The sequence below is a fragment of the Psammomys obesus genome, unplaced genomic scaffold (assembly GCF_907164565.1).
Source record: "Psammomys obesus unplaced genomic scaffold, mPsaObe1.curated_primary_1811, whole genome shotgun sequence".
Lineage (NCBI taxonomy): Eukaryota > Metazoa > Chordata > Mammalia > Rodentia > Muridae > Psammomys > Psammomys obesus.
Window position 1 is genome coordinate 11,739,082 of NW_026593286.1, and position 19,788 is coordinate 11,758,869.

General features: G+C 40.9%; 1 protein-coding gene across 6 annotated transcripts in view; it reads left to right on the top strand.

Annotated features, from left to right (window-relative positions):
- Dock10 (dedicator of cytokinesis 10) overlaps window positions 1-19,788 on the top strand; it is a 201,357-nt gene that overhangs the window by 129,163 nt on the left and 52,406 nt on the right. For all 6 annotated transcript variants that reach the window (XM_055616425.1, XM_055616424.1, XM_055616430.1 and 3 more), the window contains exons 20-27: window positions 3,551-3,674; window positions 3,869-3,990; window positions 4,340-4,426; window positions 5,744-5,836; window positions 6,263-6,381; window positions 8,388-8,457; window positions 11,986-12,099; window positions 14,977-15,048. In XM_055616425.1, coding sequence (XP_055472400.1) covers window positions 3,551-3,674; window positions 3,869-3,990; window positions 4,340-4,426; window positions 5,744-5,836; window positions 6,263-6,381; window positions 8,388-8,457; window positions 11,986-12,099; window positions 14,977-15,048 — 801 coding nt within the window. The remainder of the gene's footprint in view (window positions 1-3,550; window positions 3,675-3,868; window positions 3,991-4,339; window positions 4,427-5,743; window positions 5,837-6,262; window positions 6,382-8,387; window positions 8,458-11,985; window positions 12,100-14,976; window positions 15,049-19,788) is intronic.

Here is a 19,788-nt window from a genome sequence, read left to right on the forward strand (position 1 = left end):
TGTGGCAATTTGCGGGATATTTTTTTTTAAGTGAGGGATTATGAAGGCTAGTTTTATGTCAACTTGACACCAGTTGGAGACATTTTAGAAGAGAGACCCTCAGTTGAGAAAATTCCCCCACCAGATTTGCTGGTGGGAAGGCCTGTGGTACTTTTTTGTTATTGTTGTTAAATGATGTGGGAGAACGAGATCACTGTGGCTAAGGCCTCCTCTGGGCTGGTTGTTCTGGGTGCCATAGGGCAATCTGAACAAGCCAGTAGACAGGACTACTCCACGGCTTCTGCGTCAGTTCCTGCCTCCAGGTCCCTGCCTTAGTTGAGTTCCTGCATGTCTTCCTTTGATAATACACTATGATATGGAACTCTGTGCTTAAATAAGCCCATTTCTATAGCTGTGTTTGCTGCCTTATGGGTTCTTCTCTCTTTCATCCTTCTCCACCTCCTTTCTTCTTCCCTTTCAACCCCCTAACACTAGATAGGAAAGAAAAAGGGAGGGAGACTACTTCCTGCTGGTTAAGGTCATCAAACTCCTCAGGACTAGTTTGATCTTTGCCATCAGGGTATCTAATTTCTTCTTGTTGTTTCTTCTCTTTACACGACTATACTTTACAAACCATGACCAACAGCAACCAACACCCCACACACACACTGATGCTCTAGCATTTATATACCCTCTGAAAAGCCTCCAGAATTCCAAACACCACACACTTGAGGAAACTATCTGCAGTTGGCAAAATCATGCCCCTGCTAGAGCACAAGGCAAATCATAGTCACCTGCTGTGAAGCGGCCTCATATCTCCACACCTGGGATTAAAATAAAATCATATTCTTATAATGTTTCTATGTTTTTTAAAGAGACCAAACTTCAAAATTCTTGCTACATATTCCTCCCCAAGTTGATTTTGGCCATGATGTTTTATCACAGCAATAGAAACCCTAAGATGGGTGCTTTTCTTATCATCTGTTAGAATTCTTGAGTACTTAGTGTACTGCTATGTAATCCTGAGGTTGGTTAAGAAGAAATTTTCTAGTGTATTTTGAAATATATACTGGCTTTTGTAACTACTTCAGTACAGTGATACAAATAATACATTAGCTTGTAAATCATCAAAATCCAAGGATCCTTAAACTTTGTCATACATCAGAATTATCTGGACATCTCACTTAAAAAAAAATACTGAAATTGGAGTATACAGCATGTGTAGGTGAGGCCTGAGATTTTATGGTTCCAGGTGATACCAATGCTACCATTGCTGGGACCACACTTGGAAGTCTACAGTCCTAAGTCCTTTCTTAAACAGCATGAAGGTAACTAGCCAGGTGCACAAGACATCTAATTAGGAATCTATGGTTATTGGCTACTGCTTTACTTAACTTTTCTCAGAACAGCTGACCGACTAATACAAAGCTAAGTGCAGGTTACCTGGACAGGCTCCTGGAAGGTATACAGAGGTCATCAGAGGATGGAAGGCCATCTCGGAAACCCCCTGTTGCTAACTCTACCATCTCTTACTCACCCAGAGCCCCCAACATCTCTGGTCTTGAGTCCTACCTCTCTAGTATCACTTTCACAAGACCACAGGGAAAATGAAATGCATGTGACAGAGCTCTGAAATCTAGTTTGAAAGGTGCTGTAAGATGTAGGTAGTGGGCTGGAGAGATGGTTCACTGGTTATGCGCTCTGTCTCCATTCTAGAGGTTCTGGGTTCAATTTCCCACCAACACATGGTGGCTCACAACCATCTATACCAGGATCTGATGCCCTCTTCTGGCCTTCAAGTGACCCAATGATAGAGTACTCATATATATATAAAATAAACAAATAATTCTTTAAAAAAAATAAAAATATGTAGGTAGCTATTTCAAACCCCCTTTTTCCAGGAGTAAGGCATAACCCATGTCACTTTTATGCTTTGTATTTGTGTTTAATCACAGGCATCACTTTTACTGGCTACTATAGTAAGCCATTTCATATGTTTGTGTTGTGTTTTAGAGAAATACATGCCAGGCTCAAATTACCTTGTTTACAGCCACAGTTGTCAGCGATGTGCACATGAATTGCCAGGGCACCTTATTAAAGTGCAGATCCTGATTTTGGAGCAGTGACTGACATTCTGAATTGCTAACAAGTGTCTATTTAATACTCATGCCAATGTGCACATTCTGGAGGCCAAGACTTACGGTTTACTCTGTTTATGGTAGTTCTTTAATGTCTGTCTTCCTTACACTCTGTAGTTCTGTTGGTAAATGTGTTTTTATGAATATATGTGTTTAATCCATACTCTAGAAACATGAATTATGGATTTAGAGACAATATAGATAATCTAAATTATCATCAACCACAATAAGATGTTTAAAAAAAAATAACGTAAGTCTCAGCATCTGCATTGATAGTCTGCAGGGCAGAGCTTTTCAGAGGTCCTCTGTGTCAGGCTCCTGACTTGTTCCCTCTTTTCTCCTTCTTCTGATGTCCAGCCTCTTTGCCTTTCTGTATAGGAATTGAGCATTTTAGCAAGAGTCCTCCCTCTTGATTAGTTTCTTTAGGTGTATAGATTTTAGTAGGTTTATCCTACATTATATGTCTATATGAGTGAGAATATACCGTGTGCATCTTTCTGCTTCTGGGACAGCTCACTCAGGATGATCTTTTCCAGATCCCACCATTTACCTGCAAATTTCATGATTTCCTTGTTTTTTATTGATGAGTAATATTCCATTGTGTAGATATACCAGAAATTGTGCAATCATTCTTCAGTTGAGGGGCATCTGGGCTGTTTCCAGCTTCTGGCTATTACAAATAAGGCTGCTACAAACATGGTTGAGCAAATGTCCTTATTGTGTACAACCTTTGGGCAGAGTGCAGGGAATCTTATGAAAGAAGTAGGAAATAGTAAGATCTGGAGAGGACAAGAACTCCACAAGGAGAGCAACAGAACCAAAAAATCTGAGCATAGGGGTCTTTCCTGAGACTGATACTCCAACTAAGGACTATGCATGGAGATAACCTAAGACCCCTGCACAGATGTAGACCATGGCAGTTCAGTATTCAAGTAATAGGAACAGGGACTGTCTCTGACATGAACTGATTGGCCTGCTCTTTAATTACCTCCCCCTGAAGGGGAAGCAGCATTACCAGGCCACAGAAGAAGACAATGCAGCCACTCCTGATGAGACCTAATTGACTAGGATCAGAAGGAAGGAAAAGAACCCCCCCTATCAGTGGACCTTGAGAGGAGCATGCATGCAGAGGGTGGAGGAAGGGAAGGATTGGGATGGGAGGAGGGAGGGAACCCCAGGGGGGATACAAAGGGAATAGAGTGTAATTAATAAAGAAAAAAAGTAACAATAAATAAATAAATAAATAAATAAATAAATAAATAAATAAATAACATTAAAGCATGATAGCCATTAGACTAAATATTTATTGTGTTAAATCATTATGATTAAACATGAACCTAAATTTCGCTTGGCCTTTTTTAAATCTGTTGTCTTGTGCTGATGTTAAGCAAATGATTGAAATCTCAATTCCACTATATTGTCTTTCATTGCAGGTGAAAATTGAGCTACCAACACAACTTCACGAAAAGCACCACCTTCTGTTTTCTTTTTATCACATTACATGTGACATCAATGCCAAAGCTAATGCCAAAAAGAAAGAGGCTCTTGAGACACCAGGTACTTTCCACACGTGAGCTGAGATAGGCCAGCGTAACATATGTTCAACTTGAGTTGGAGACCATTTTGAAAAGATGTGATTTCTTTGACTCTTAAATAAAGTTAACGTTTATAGTGACAGATGATATATTTGTGCTTCTTAACGTAGCATGGAGTTTGTACTCAAAAGTTTTCTCCATGTCATTTCTTTGCAGTGGGATATGCTTGGCTTCCTCTGATGAAACATGATCAAATAGCTTCTCAGGAGTATACTATCCCGATAGCAACGACCCTGCCTCCTAATTATTTAAGCATTCAAGATTCTGCAAGTGGAAAGGTATTGAGTAGTGTATAATTTATGAGGAAAAAAAAACTTAAAAACTAAACCAAGAAATATGGCTATCTCTCTCTCTGCTATTTAAACTAGCATGATAGCGTGCCCACTGTAATTATGACGTTAACCTACAATAATTTTATTTATGGCCACTAAAAATGAACCGTTACAGAATGACTCCATGAAAGTATGTCAGGCTCATCTTCAAAACTTTCAAATGAATTTGGACACTTTTTTTTATCTCTGTAGTAGTTGCGGGAGTAACGATTCATACAGCAAATTAACATAAACTAGGTGGCTTGATTTCCTTTCCGTGAAATTGCCAGTGACAGTAGCAAACTCTTTATTGCAGCATGGTGGGAGCGACATTAAATGGGTCGACGGTGGCAAACCACTTTTCAAAGTGTCAACATTTGTTGTATCAACAGTGAACACTCAGGTGAGTACCATGTCCTGTGATAAAGGCATAGACCATAGTGTAAAATCTGACATTACCTCCTGTATAGGGGGAAAAGCATCATTTCATGAGTTGCCAAATGAGCAGTGGCTGAACTTGCCAAGCAAGAGACTTGGTGTGTAATCCCTGAATGACCCCTAAGGTCATTCAGATCTTAGCATGACTGTCATGTCTCCTAAGTCTTCCTGGTTTCCTGAACCTGCAGGTAGTACTGGGCTGTCTTGCTTCCTACCCAGAAGGCATCTTGCTTTTAGCCTGAAGCACAGCTCAAGTCGTGAATAAAGAGGTGCAAGCTGTTCACCTTGCCATGAGAGAGAGCCCACAACGGAAGTGATCACATCTGCCCTGCTTTTCTTCTGTCAGAAAGGCCTACTAGGGCCTTTCAGTAAAACAGTCAGCTTTCAGTAACTAATCAGTAACCAACTGGACAAATATATAAAAAACATCTCTAAGAGGAAAACAGCTGTCTCCAGTGAAGACAGGAACTACAAATAGGAAACAGAAACATCACACACTCAAAGACCTGTGTGAGGGGAATCCATGCCAGATGCCTATCTAGAATGCACTGCTAGAGAAGTGTGACAAAGATATTCTCAACTTCAAATTATCTTTCATTTCTTGAATGCATGACTCAGCTCAGAACTTGGAGAAATTCCAAGCAGATTTCCACAGATGAAAAACAAGATTTCTTGGGTTTTATGTCACAGTTTTGGTTGGGACCTAACACCAGGCTGAGGCAGACACATCGAGCCTGGAAATAGCCCTACGCATGTCAGAAGCAACACGGCATCCTGTTAGAATACGTAAAAGAGATTTATAAAGTTCTTTTGAACGTGGAATGGAGAAATAAGGATCATTGGGAAAAAAGAAAGAAAGAGGGGCCGTAAAGGAAGAATAAGAAAAAAAAAGAGGCAAGCCAGGCAGAGAGGGAGGGGAGAGAAAGAAAAGGAGAAAGGGAGGGGGGAGAGAGGGAGGAAGGAAAGAAGGAAGAAAGGAGAGAGGGAGGGAAGGAAGGAAGGAAGGAAGGAAGGAAGGAAGGAAGGAAGGAAGGAAGGAAGGAAGGAAGGAAGGAAGCCAAGGTGTGTCGTTTTTCTAGCCAGGGCTATTTGGCCAAGAGGGATGAGGTGACCCTGAGTATGAAATATGTAAGAGAGAGGGTATCCTCACGCAGAGTGCTATAGTTCAGACGGAGACCTTCAGTTGACCCCTCTGTCTATGGAAAAATGCTGCTTAGAAGTGCTTGCGGCTGCCACTGAGTTTGTGTGCCATCAAAAAGAAACACTTCTCTTGTCTTTGCAGGACCCACATGTGAATGCATTTTTCCATCAGTGCCAAAAAAGAGAAAAGGACATGTCTCAGTCACCTACCTCGGGTTTTGTCCGTGCTTGTAAGGTAACATTACATGCAGATTTACTGGTTTCCAGGATAAAAACTGACAGGGAAGACCTGGTTCTCACTGAATAGCAAGCTTAGGAGTGATGATTACTCCAGACTTTAAAAGACCTTACAGTCCAGGGAGCAAATGATTTGTGCTTGCTTACTGCACAGTTTCTACATGGTTCTGTTCATACAAAAAAGAGAAAAGGCAAAGATCAGCCTTTTACCCCAAACAAACGAAAATTGAAAATCAGAATGCGTTCACCGCTGCTAATTAAGCAGAGAGTCCGCACAACTCGACCCACACCTTCTGCCGCAGTGAAGCAAGGAAATGAAAGGCCCGCTAAAGGGTTGCTGCGGCGATGGTGTCCTGAAAACACTGCAGAACGTGCTGTTTCCCCCTTGCTTATTTGTATGTCTCTTCCTACCGATTCGCCACAGAACTTACTAAACGTGGACAAGATCCACTCCATCATGAGTTTCCTGCCGATCATCTTGAATCAGCTCTTCAAAATTCTGGTGCAGAACGAGGAAGATGAAATCAGTGCGACTGTCACCAGGTATCCATAGCAACCCTGAGGGGACAGGGTGGGCAATCTTTGGTGCTGTGGAACCCTGATGATATGATTTCAGTGAGACCGCCACACATGCGTACATTTATATGTGCACGTATGTTTCAGACTCACGCGATTCTCACTTTCAAGTTCTTGTTTTCGGATCCCTGACGATTATCAGTACTAGAGTGATGGATTTTTTTTTTCTTTTGTGTTTTTAAATATTTCGTTTTGAGATAACTGCAGATTCAGAAGCACTTAAAAGGGGTAATATGGAGAGAAGAAGTGTTCTTGTTACTTAAGTCTCCCCCACTGGCAGCGCACACACACACACACACACACACACACACACACACACGCACACGCCTATCTGTGTATATATGAAGTATACAATGTGTAATCATTTGTCATTAGCTTTTTCACACATCTCACAATTCTCTGAATATTCAGCCAGGCTGTCTTTCTATGACTGGTTTTCTTTTCACAGCTGAGTAGTATTGTATGATATGGATGTTTAATGATTCATTTGTTGAAGGGTGTCCGGTTTTGTTTTGTTTTGTTTTCCATTTGGGAGCTATAATGGAAAAAATCACTTTAAATATTCATATATAAATTCTATTTAAACATTGATCTAATACTTTACCTCTGACATGAATTCACAGTAATACAATGGCTGTACAATTCATTAGTTGAGGGTTAGTTGTGTTTTGTTTTTAGAAACTGCTAGAATGTTTAGCAGAATAGTTGTATCGTTTCATAGCCCCACAGAATTTTTTAATTGCATTGTGCTTCTTTCCTTTGTGTTAAATTTGGTCACAACAAACTCTTACAACATCACTAATTAGTCTGGTCATGAACTCAGAATTTTGCATTTATATTGTTTTGAATTAACAATTTAAATCATATATTTGTTGTTTCAAAAATAGCCCTAGCATTCTGGGGCGGGGGGGGGGGGGGTCAGAGGTTTAATCAGAGATTGAACCTTCCCCTCAATCTCTGCTCTGTCTTTATCCCTGCACATCTTGTAGACACGGTTAATCTTGGGTCGAAGTTTTTGTAGGTGGGTTGGTGTTCCCTCATGTGAATCCCCTAGTAAGGATAGTGAGTGGGGGCTGTCTCTGACAAGGGCTCTGTTGGCTGCTTTGGATCACATCCCCCTGTCAGGGCTACCTTGCCAGAGCTCCATGGAAGAGGATGCACCCAGTCCTGATGCAACTTGATGTGCTAGGAGGGGTAGGCGGAGGGGAAAGAGTGATGGACAGAGGGTAGAAGAATGGGACCTGGAGGAGAGGAAGGAGGGGGTTACAATTGGGATGTAAAGTGAATAAATAAATAAATAAAATTTTTTAAAGCCCAAATTGTGCAATCAACTAATGTCCCTTTGGGCTGAGTGCATATATCAATGTTGACAAGATTTTTCAATGATAATATTTTACTATTGAAGCTTCTACATCTGTTAGTGTTTCTGAGATCTGCCAGAGCACTCCAAGCATGCAGCAACTGGTCATGTTAATATAAAAAAAGTATCGCTGTACCAAATGTTCCAAGAAACCCTAGCCCAGCTAATGAGGGGAATATACAGCTTAACCTGATCTCTTTTTCCAGAAATAGGTCTTCTGCTCACAGGTTGGAAGGTGAGCCCTTTAAAATGGAACACGATTGATTAATCAGAGCCTAATCTGGTACTTTAAAAATGATCCCTTTTCCAGGAAGACAGCGTCAGCAAGTGCAGAAACCACACATGGTGCCTTCAACTCAGGCAAATGTCTCCAGATGTTACACCCTAATCCCTTACTTGTACTTTAGTCAGTTCTTGGAATGCTTCTGTTTAGAAAAGGCTCCCAGGTGTTAGAGAGCAAGAAAAGCAAGAGAAGGATGCGAAGTGGTTGGTTCATTCATTCATCCATTCATTCATTCATGAAAAACTCCATTTCCCAAGCATTCCGATATTAAAAACTAAAGTGCTATCTGCAAACCTTCAGCCAGGCCACTGAATGTCCTTGCTTTTTCAGGGTTCTGGCTGACATGGTGGCCAAGTGTCATGAGGAGCAGCTAGACCATTCTGTCCAGTCATACATTAAGGTAGGGAGTCGCCATTAGGGCCCTGATCACATCCCCTGTGCTGTGTGGCTTGTCTCATTTCCTGTCTGCACTGAGTGGGAGGTTTTTCACTCTGAAGTTTGACAGTGCCCACCATGGTCAGAACATAAGTTTACCTTGGCAGAATTCCATGTCTTTGCAGTAATGGGCTAGCTGTATTGCTTAAATGTAAAAGCGCTACATGTGTGTATAAATGAATATTGCTGTGGGAACAGTGAAAAGAAAAGAACAGAGGAGAAAGCTATAGTAGTGCTCCTTTGAAGGTGACATTAGAAATATATGGAATTTCTATGTTAATTAAGGAAGACTTCTACGGGTTTGTTGAATGCTCTATGTTTCTTCTGTAATGTTTTCTTAGCTCTTTTTATTGTTTTCTCAGGCATTATTTCATTTTCCCAGTTACTGTATATTTGTACCTGCTTCTGGTATGTTGAGTCCTTTATCTTCTGGCATGAACCATTTGCCCATCTCATTGATGTGCACTGCTTCCTCAGTGTCCCTTGTCAAGTGTCCACTTGGAGATGTTCTATTCTCATTCTCAGTTGGCTGTGAATTGATGCCAATGAACTTGGGATGATGTTTGCACTCTGACAGCTCTGCCCCAAACATTGTTCTTTGAATGCACAGAATGAACCCAATCTAGGGGCAAATACAAGCATCCTAAATTACTACATAAGACACATAAAACTTACTTTCTTAGATTGTCCATACAGACTAGATCTTTAAAGATGTTGATTTTTAAAGGAGATATTTTGAAGTCATATATAGAGATGAACACATACGTGTGCATTCTGGATGTCTAGAAATGCAACTGGATAAGAATTGGAGACCTATGTGCTTTAAAAAAAAAAAACAACCCTTCATTTTAACAATAATTGGTGTTGTAGAAATGTTGCTACAAAAGAAAGTAGCTCGAAATCTCATTCTGGAGTGAACCACTCTGTGAATCCTCCTGCGGGGGTTCCTGTCTGTGTATTTTCCGCCAGAAATGTTGGATGTCTTCCCAAATAATAAAGCATGAGTGTGCACCCCTCCTTAAAATAACCTGTATGCTAGAAATAGTTGTTTCTTTTTTTTTTTTTTTTTTTTTTTTTTTTTTTTTAAAGATTTATTTATTTATTATATTTATAGTGTTCTTTACTGCATGTATGCCTGAAGGCCAGAAGAGGGCACCAGATCTCATTATAGATGGTTGTGAGCCACCATGTGGTTGCTGGGAATTGAACTCAGGACCTTTGGAAGGGCAGACAGTGCTCTTAACCGCTGAGCCATCTCTCCAGCCCTAGAAATAGTTGTTTCATAGCAGCTTCCCTGGGATATAATTTTACCTGCTAGAACCCTGACTTTAATTGCTGAAAGCTAATTCTACTTACAAATGTCTTGTAGTTTGCTCTCTGTTTAAGAAAGTGGCATCACTTACTTTGCTAGTGGATTGATAAGTGTACTTGCCAATGGAATTATCTGGAGAGTTTATCTTCGAGATATTTACCCTAACTTTCTATTTCAATCTACAAAGAGATCAACTAGAAGAAAATGATCCTTTGAATCATTGTACTTCAACAGGCAACTCCATCCCAACCGTAGTGTTAATACCCCGCATTCAAATGGAGTTGTTTCAAAATAGATTAAGAACTTCAGCTGCTGTGGCTACTTCTGCTATCACCAAGGCCAGGCCCTATGAGGACTTTGGATACTCAGACTCTTCCTCTGTGGTGCTCTTGGAAATGTATCTTGGAATAGGCCTCACTCCCAACCAAGAAACATGAAATATCTTGGCCAGAGTGTCTCAGTCTGCAGCACAGAAGAGGGGTGCTCTATCTCCTTTGTTCTAAAGTAGCTCAACTCCAGAAATACACTTACATGAAATTTCAGATTGACAATTCCTAAGGATATTTTAGAATTCATTTTCAAATAAACAAACATTTCCTGACAAGTACAACCAGCCTGTATGTCTCTCTGGGAGAATCACTAACCTGAGAAATGAGAGGCTGGAATCTAACCAATGAAGTGCCCTGAGAAGAAGAAACATCATTTTTCTCCTTTCATACACAAGAGGAGACAGACCAGATGAGGATTCAGCTGTGCGGTTCTATGATCAGACCCCTGCTAAGTTATACGATTATCAGCCTGACCTCGTGCTGAGAGTCTGAATTTATTTTTTACCATTGGTGGAGGGGGCATTTAACATAATACAATTAATAAGTCCCATTCCTAGGAACATTGTAAAAATTTGACAGGCTGATTCCAACATGTTTGCATATCATTGGGTGACGTAATAGTCATCCTAATTTATATTTATTCACACATAAACAAAACACCATTTCAAGTTCAGTGGTACTAGGTGCTGCAAACTCACTCCATCTATAGTCTCAAAACTGCACACATACTCCATGTCCTTTTCAAAGATGTGTGTCTAAGTCTATCTAATTAAATGCTGTGCTTCTCAGGGGTTTGTAGCACTGACAATTCTAAGAAGCAGGTTTGCAATGTAAGAATATTCCAGTGCCATTTGAAATGAATGACCCTAGAGGCTCAATAACTGCATTGAATTAGACAGTTGGTGGTGAGTTTGTCTGCATATGAAGCACGATGGTTAAGGAAAATTAATCATCCTTAGTGGTAGCTGGTTTTCTGTGTCAATTAGCTCTTTGTCTCCCATTTGACAAGAACTTCAAAACTCAGGACATACCAAGGTCCTGATGTGCTTCAAAGTCCAAAGAAAAGGTTAGAAATTCAAAAGAAAATGTACCATTCTCTTGGTTGTCTTTCCTCTCAAATGCAGTCTTACTCAATTGTGAATATCATGAAGGCAATACCCTTTCTCAAGGCAACCCTAACTCCTAAAGAAACTACTACAATTCAGCATGAAACATTTTATATTTTCAGAATGTGTGTGTTGATATATGTGTGTTCTTGAAATATATGAAGAAATAGGAAAAGTATCACCAAGATAATCATGGATGAAAGGAAAGAAAAGTAGGCAGCATTTGTTCCTTACTGATGGCTGATGTCTATCAACCTCTTGATAGCTGTGTCTAGCACAGGATGGTAGAAACTGGGCTTGTTGGGGACTCACCTCCTCACTTCTGGAAGGTACCTGCTTCCCACTTGGCAACTTGAGTGGGTGCTCTACCCTTTCAGGATGAAGAAATGCTACCATGCCACCCGTTGCCAGTGGAAGGAAAGAGAAGGGGAGTGTGTCCTAAGTAGGTGGGTCCAAGCCCTCCATGCTTCCTTGAACCTGCTCAATGGCTCTCTGGCCCTTTCTCTTGATTTCTACAAAAAAAAAAGTGCCAAAAAGAGCTTAGGTGAGCAAGGCCCTACTTCTGCAAAATAGTACTTCTCCAAATAGGAGCAAGTGTGTCCTACTCTTATCATCAGGCCTCCACTGACTCCATGAAAAAAAGCTGACACAAGCAGTTGATTATGAGAAATGAGTTATTTGTGTAGAATAATCATTAAAGCTTTTCAAGGGTAATTAATTTTGTTCACTTTTTGGGCTTTCTTCAGTTTGTATTCAAGACCAGGTCCTACAAAGAGAGAACGATACATGAGGAACTGGTTAAAAATGTGAGTGATCTTTTGAAGTCAAATGATTCAACGATAGTCAAGCATGTCCTAAAGGTAATTCACGTCATAACAGTGGATATGTTGCAAGCAATGGATACAGAATTATTGTCATAGGGCTCATGATTTTTCACAAGTCACTTCCCTTCTAGTTTCTGATATAAGTTTTATACCAAGCTGAATTATATCAAATTATTAAATAAAGAGGGGTCTATATCAAGAGAACAGACAGAGGAGTAGTTTGCACCCAAATTAAGTGTTTTGATCTAAAGGAAGAATGAATTACTATCAAAAGCTATTAAAAACATTCATAAACAGTGAGTATAGCAGAAAGCTTGGGCAGCTAATTACAGTAGAAAAATACTTAGGAAAGGATTATAGTAGTATATTAATGAGCATATTGGTAATAAAAAGTGAGTAAGTGACAACCAGTTTTTGGTCACAAATTGAAACATATAAGGGAACATGAAGAAGAGGCTATGAAAAACCTATAAAACAATGTTATGGAACCCTGAATTCAGATGCAAACTTCTACTGTGACTTGGCTCATCCATCTGATTGGACCCAATGGTTAGTAAACATCTAGAAAGACAATATGACATCATAAGCCATCAGCATAAGTTCACAAAAAAATCAAATTCTAATAGTCCAAGCAGTTTGTTTTTTAAGCAGCCTTCTGAGTAAATTCATTTATTCAACTGAGATATGTCACGTGCCAACTTAAAGCAGTCAGACTCCTAGGCGCTTGGGATGCATTACAGCAATGACTTAAATTCCATGCCCTTGGGAGCTTACATTATACTGGGGGAAATGAGCTATTGATATAATTGAAACATCAATTATATGTTGATGGCAAAAAGAATGAGAAAAGAAACCATAGAACAAGTAAGAGGGATAAGTATGCTGAGGACAAAAAGTGAGACTTACATATGTACTGGGGTAGGCAGGTGCCATGATGGAGATCAGGACACTTAAGAAGAAAGTGTGAAGAAAGTAAGGGAGCTGGCCATGGGGATTTGGGAGTAGAGCATTGTAGGCTCAGGAAAGACGTTACTACCTGACAAAGGCTGTACCACAAAGCTCTGGGTGTGAGAGTACCACTGTGGTCAAGGATGGTAGGGGTTAAATGAAGTCAAAGAAGCCATGAGCAGTCTGGCATGCCTGTGGACTACCATGAGACTGTTGACTTCAGAAACAAGTGGCAGAATATTTGGTATAATGATTGCATTTGGGGACAAGATAGGTAATGGAGGTAGTTTTAGTATGCCTTGGATTCTTTAAAAATTCCTAATAGTGTGGGTTTCACTTCCAACATCAAGCAGATGCTTTGATTTCTTCAATGAAGTGATCACTTCATTAAGCCAAGAACAGACGTTAGCCCCTCCTCCCCTTCACCTAAGCCAGTCCCTCGGAACTAAGATGGCGCCCTACAATGTTACAGCATTGCACCAGCCACATATGTGATGATCATGAACCTGTGTGCTCTCCCCCCAGAGGGCACTGAGTCACCTCCAGCTTCTGGCTGGTATGATGCTGTGTCCCCATGCTAATAAACTCTGCACAGTGAGATGATAAGCATAGTTTGATGAATTAAAAGGCAGTGTCTGGAGAACAGGTTAAAAATAGCAATTTTATGTGGAGTTTAGTGATTGAAAAAAATTTACTGCACCTTCAGTGTATAAGTATCGGTGGGAAAATGATAAACACGTAGAAAAATTAGCACAAAATTGAGAGCCTGGTGATGAGCCTGCCACAAAAGCTTCATTTTAGTTTTCATTTAAGTGAATCAATCAAAATACCTCATAAATAAATCTTTCATGAACAAATGCTCAGAAAGTCATCGCAAGTAAGCTGTCAACATTTTTTGCTTGATTTATTTTTATTTTTTATTATTAGTTACATTTTATTAACTCAGTATCCCAGCTGTATCCCACTCCCTCATTCCCTCCTAAACCCTCCCTCCCTCTCTCATCTCCTCCCTGCCCTTTTCCAAGTCCACTGATTGGGGAGGAACTCCTCCCCTTTCATTAGACCCTGTTTTATCAGGTATCTTCAGGACTGGCTTCAAAGTCCTCCTCTGTGTCCTAGCAGAACTGCTCCTCCCTTGGGGGGTGGGGAGGTCAAAGAGCCTGCCATTGAGTTCTTGTCAGAAATAGTCCCTGTTCCCCTTACTATGGGAAACCAATTGGTTACTGAGCTACCGCGGGCTTCATCCAAGCAGAGGTTCTGGGTTATATCCATACATCGTCCTTGGTGGAGTGTCAGTCTCAGAAAAGACCCCTGTGCCCAGATATATTTGGTCCTTGTGCCGCTCCTATCCTTTCCATGTCATACAAACTCCCCTTTCTTTCATATGATTCCCTGCACTCTGCTGAAGGTTTGGTTATGAGTCTTAGAATCTGCTTTGATACACTGTTAGGTAGAGTCTTTCAGGGGCCCTCTGTGGTAGGCTCCTGTCCTGTTACTTGTTTCTCCTATGTCCAATGTCCATCCCATTTGTCTTTCTAAGTGAGGATTGATCATCTTACCCTGTCCTCTTTCTTGTTTATCTTCTTTAGGTGTATAGATTTCATTATGTTTATCATATCTTATAGGACTATATGAGTGAGTATATACCATGTGTGTCTTTCTCCTTCTGGTATACCTCATTCAAAATGATCTTTAACTGTCAACTTTTTATCTTAAATTTTTATATTATTATGAAACTGAAATATATGATATGAGCTATTACAATTATAACTTTGATAAAGGTCATCCTAAGGTAACAGAGAATCTGTTACTGCCCTGGTCTATTTAATTTATTCATTTTCTTTAAGATATGTTATTGTCCTGGTCCATTTTACTTATTCATTTACTTAAAAAAAAAGTGTAACAAAATTATCATTATTTTACCATAAATTAATAAATTCTTTCTTGTCTGTTTTTCCCCTATAGCATTCTTGGTTCTTCTTTGCAATTATTCTAAAATCAATGGCACAGCACTTGACTGACACGGGTAAAATTCAGGTAAGCTCATTAGTAATATAGCAATGCAATATCATCCAACAATTACACTAATGAACATGTTCTCATTAGCTCCACTTTTATTGGCTGTGTAAAACCTTAGCAATTTATGTTAATTGCTTTTTAAGTACAAGAAATGGTGGTGTATGTTAATAAAGGCCCATTCAGAAGCAGATGCGAGGATAAAAATTACAAATGCAAAGATCTATTGAGGAGACATAACTATAAAGGACAAATGGGACAGGAAATACGAGGTAGGCAGGTCTGATGCCTATGAGAGAAAATGGAGAAGGAGGAGGGGTTGGTTAAAAGGAGCCTGGCAGGAAAGAAGCTCTCAGCCTGGCTCATGGGTCATCTGGAAGCAAAGGCTGCTCGCTGGAGGAATTGTGCTCTGCCCAGGTCCTGCTGACAAGCTCCATCTTGACATCTTGACAACTCCATCTTGAATGGAGGCTTGTTGAGATACTCTGGTTTTGCCATGATTGATTGGTTGGATCTGGGAGATGGCAGCTTTTTACGTGTTTTCCACGAGGTAAAAAATGTCTGGGCTCCTGCAGTCCACAGTTATGGCACATTGCACAGTCCCATAGGCCTCTCTTAAAAGACGGGGGTTGGTGGATTAACTCCAGCTCCAAGCACAGCAGCTAGTCTCCTCCGAAGCCTGCCTGCCTGAGCTCACCGTCCCCTTCCTCTACAATTGATGTCCTCTCCCCCTTGCTCACAGCTCGGAAGGTCTTGGTGACCCACCAGAGTGTGTGATCCAGACCCTCCTTCCTGAGTGGTTGGAATCTCTAGTAACCTGACTTTCCTGCAGCCAGGGTTGCTGTGTGTGATCAGGCACCATCACAGTTAGGTAATGAGCTCCCAACCATGAGCACCCAAAAGAATGACAAGTTCTTACACACCTCTCTCAGCTCCCACTTGGTTAAAGCCAAGGAGGAGCTGTAACACTTGGCTCCGCCCCCACCCCCAGGAGGAGAGTCATAACATTATTGCATGTGGTGGGCACAGCAGGAATCAGCGACATTGTTCTGACTTGCCTTCTTGGTGGGGCATAGGCCGTGTTGGAGTTCTGTCCTCCCAACGACAGCTCCGAACAAGGATCTCCAAGCTCAGTGTTGACCCAAATGCCAATTATAGACTGCACACTTGGGACCAGGTAAATGACTTTGGGGTGGTTCTTTGACACATTCCCATCCATCTAAACATTATCAGAGCCTTAGTCAAGATTCCAACTTCAATCCCTGTACGTATGCACTCTTACCAGGGTAGACATGATAGTGACTTGGGCTTCTAGATAGGAATGCCACTTTGATCCCATGTCAGTGGTGCTTTGAAGTGATTGTCCCCCTCTTTCCAGTATACAGAAATGTCTATAAAGCCTTCTGGAGAAAACCTGATAGAATCATTACTACATGTAAGTTACTTAACACAGTTTTCAGAAGCTTTCCTCTAATTCAGCTTTCTCTTCAATTCATCTGTACTGAATGTAGACGTTAACTCCGGTCAGAAATGGGATTGAATCTCGTAATGAGAGAGACACCTTCCTCTTCCAGTTGTGTGGACCTAACATTTTACACGTGTCAGTGACCACCATGGTTCAGCTCCTGAGTATTTCAGACATCATTCTTCATCCAACTCTGCGAGTCCCTCAGATTCAAGCTCCCTTGGATGTGCCCTAGCTTTACCACCCATCACAAACCCATCGCCAAGCATGTCACATAGCCTCCATTACTGGGGTGACCCATTTTCCCCATGGCTGTTAATAAGCCAGTCCTATGACTGCTTCTGCTACCAACAGACGTGAGACACTGTGGAACATCACAGTGATGATAGTACCAGCACCTTGTTCATGACTTGGGGTCATTGCAGTGATTACTGTGCTTTTCTGTGCAGCTTCATGTTCTAATGGGCTTAATGGTCTGAATTAATAGCAATTCCTATGTGGACGCTTTCTTTTACATTTTTAGTTCAACCTGTATCCTCTGCTACAGTGGCTAAGGCATTTACATTTTGACTTCAGGTGCCTTAAATCCATTTCTAGGACCTGAAAAAGCATCAACATATATAGAAAGTTACCTGTCCTTTAATCTCACATGCTCAGAACTATCTTCTTGTCTATTAACTCTAATGTTTGCCCTTTTATATTCTGTCCTTTTCATCAAACAGGGTTCCAATATTAAATATCCTTCCTATTGCTCTTGTAGATGCGACCTAGTTTTTATAACCAATTATGACATATTCTCTGTCTTTCTTCATTAAGCCCAGGAAGCCTTCTGGTCAGGGTGGGCCAGCTTCCCTAGAGTTTGCATATTTCCTTACAAAGCCCAGGTTTGTGACATCTTTTCTAGTGAGAGAAGAGCTGACTGTTAGAGTGGAATAGGAGACACTCTATAATAAATAAAAGTTAAGGAAAACACCACTCGGGAGGTCCTGGTGTCACCATCCAGAAACACCTGCCAGGCCCCAGCACTTTCCAACCATCACCTTGACCTTGATATGACAAAAGTATTTCGGCTGTTCATTCATCTCTGTTCATTCATCTCTGTTCATTCATGTCCTCACCCCAAGCCCTGCCTGTGTGTGTTTTGTTTTGTTTTTGATATATCTTCTTTCCAAACTCTAAAGGTAAGAGCCTCCTGCCCCAAAGGAAGAGAAAAATCTAACATGAAGATAAGAATAATTCCTAGCTCTAAATCTACTGTGCTGGAATCAAAATTTTCTCTTGCGGCTGTAATCCCTGCTCCACCACGGGAGTGCTAGGTGGTGAAAGTGACACTCACATCTAGAGAGTGGCCGGCTTTTTCAACCGTAGGACAATGGGTCAGACTAAATTCTGCTACAGTTGTAATTGACATGTATCTTCTCACACAGACAGGTCACAGAACAGACTAAGAACAAACCATCTAGCCGGCCCCACTATGCCCAGCAGCTCATCTTTCACTGATGCCAGTTTGCCTTTTTGTTACCTACTTCAACTGTAGCCCTCATACTCTGATTCATACAGGGAACCAGCACCTTCTTCCATTTTTCTTACTAGTCTCCATAGGAAAAAGGTGTCATCGTCTGGCACAAAAGCATTCATACTAAACTTTTCCCAAGGTGTTTCAGTCTCTTCTCTGTGTTTTAATTATGAAGTGAATGACCTTCTACACTAAAGGAATTCTAGTGATGAGTTTCAGAAGCAAGTGTGGGGAATCTGAGGGCTGCAGGAGCAGTGTGCAATTTGGTCAGCTGAGAGATGTGACGTGGCTGGACAGAGTGTAGCCCAGTGTGACCCCTGGTCTTTGATTTAGGGACATTCATATTCCTGGGACCTGCTAGAGGTCTTCTCAATACTGACCTCAAGTACCAGCAGGTCTATGGAGCAGACTGATCTTCTCCTCTTCATCACACACTTATTTCCAACAATGCCCTCAAATGCCCCATACTGACCCACCCCTCATCACCTTGGCTGACTCACAACCCAGTTCCTCCTCTCTGCTCCAGTTCTGCAGTCCAGAAGTCACTGCAATACCTTTCTGTCCTATCCTTCACCTCCAGCTTTGCTAATAGTCACCTAGGGAATGGTTAAAAATATTCCTTGTGCATTTACCACACCACGTGCCTTTGGAAAAAGAGTAGTGGCTGACCACAAGGAGCATGTCAACAGAAGCCTTAAAGAGGGAGAAGAAAGAGAACATCAGAATCTATGGTATTCATTCACATCTCTGAGGAGAAAATGCAGACCCTGGTATAGGTAATGAGTCTTACAAATTAACAGCACCCAAAGAGGAAGCTCCAAATGTGTTTCACCTTTTTAACAAGTGCTTGTTGAGCTAGGGGATGGCACAGTCAGCAAAGTGTTTTCTTCACAAGCCAGGGGCTCAAGTTGGAGTCGGAAACCCACAATAAAGTGAGGTGTGGTAATCCCAGAGCTGGAGAGTGGAGACAGGTGGATCCCCTGGAGCTCAGTGGCCAGCAGGCGTAGCTTAAATAGCAGGCATCAGGTCCTAATGAGAGCTCTTGTCCCACAAAATAAGGAGGCTAGTCTCCTAAAGAGGACAGCTGAGCTTACTCTCTAGCCTCCACCCCTCTGCAAACACACACATATGCATATACCTGTCTCCACGCATACTCCCCACAGACACGAGCACAATAAGTAAATAAATCACTACTGAGTTTGTACAGGTAAATGATTTATCCTTGTTGCCCAAGATGTATGAAGAAGGATGAAAATAGAATATGTGACTTAGTAGGGTGTATTTTTATCAATTTGTATGATTTCAACAATGAATTTTAAATACATACAAAGAGTAATGATGAAGCTTTCAAAATACTTAAGTGTTATTATAGAAAGAAAAATAACTTAGCTCCAGTGTTCCATTATTAAATCTCCATTTAAAACAACCCCTTTAATAACAGCCCTCGTGGTTTGTATTTTTATGGTATGAAAGGCTGGTTGCTTGCAGTTGAAAATTGCCTGATTCAATCTAACTCTAATTGCAGTGACAATAATTACTAAAGCCAACTTTTAGAGATGAATGAATTTTATTGACCTTACAGGAAAGGCCTATATAAACCCAAAGAGACAGCTTGGCTGTCTCAAAATTTCCCCTTTAATGCAGACATACAAACGTGTATTAAATGTGTCATATAATCTCACATACAAGCTCTTCTGTATTTAGTGTCTTAAGGACCTTGATATTTTTTATCTGTGGTAAATTCTAGAATCTAGTGTGAAGACTGACTAGAACTCCAGTT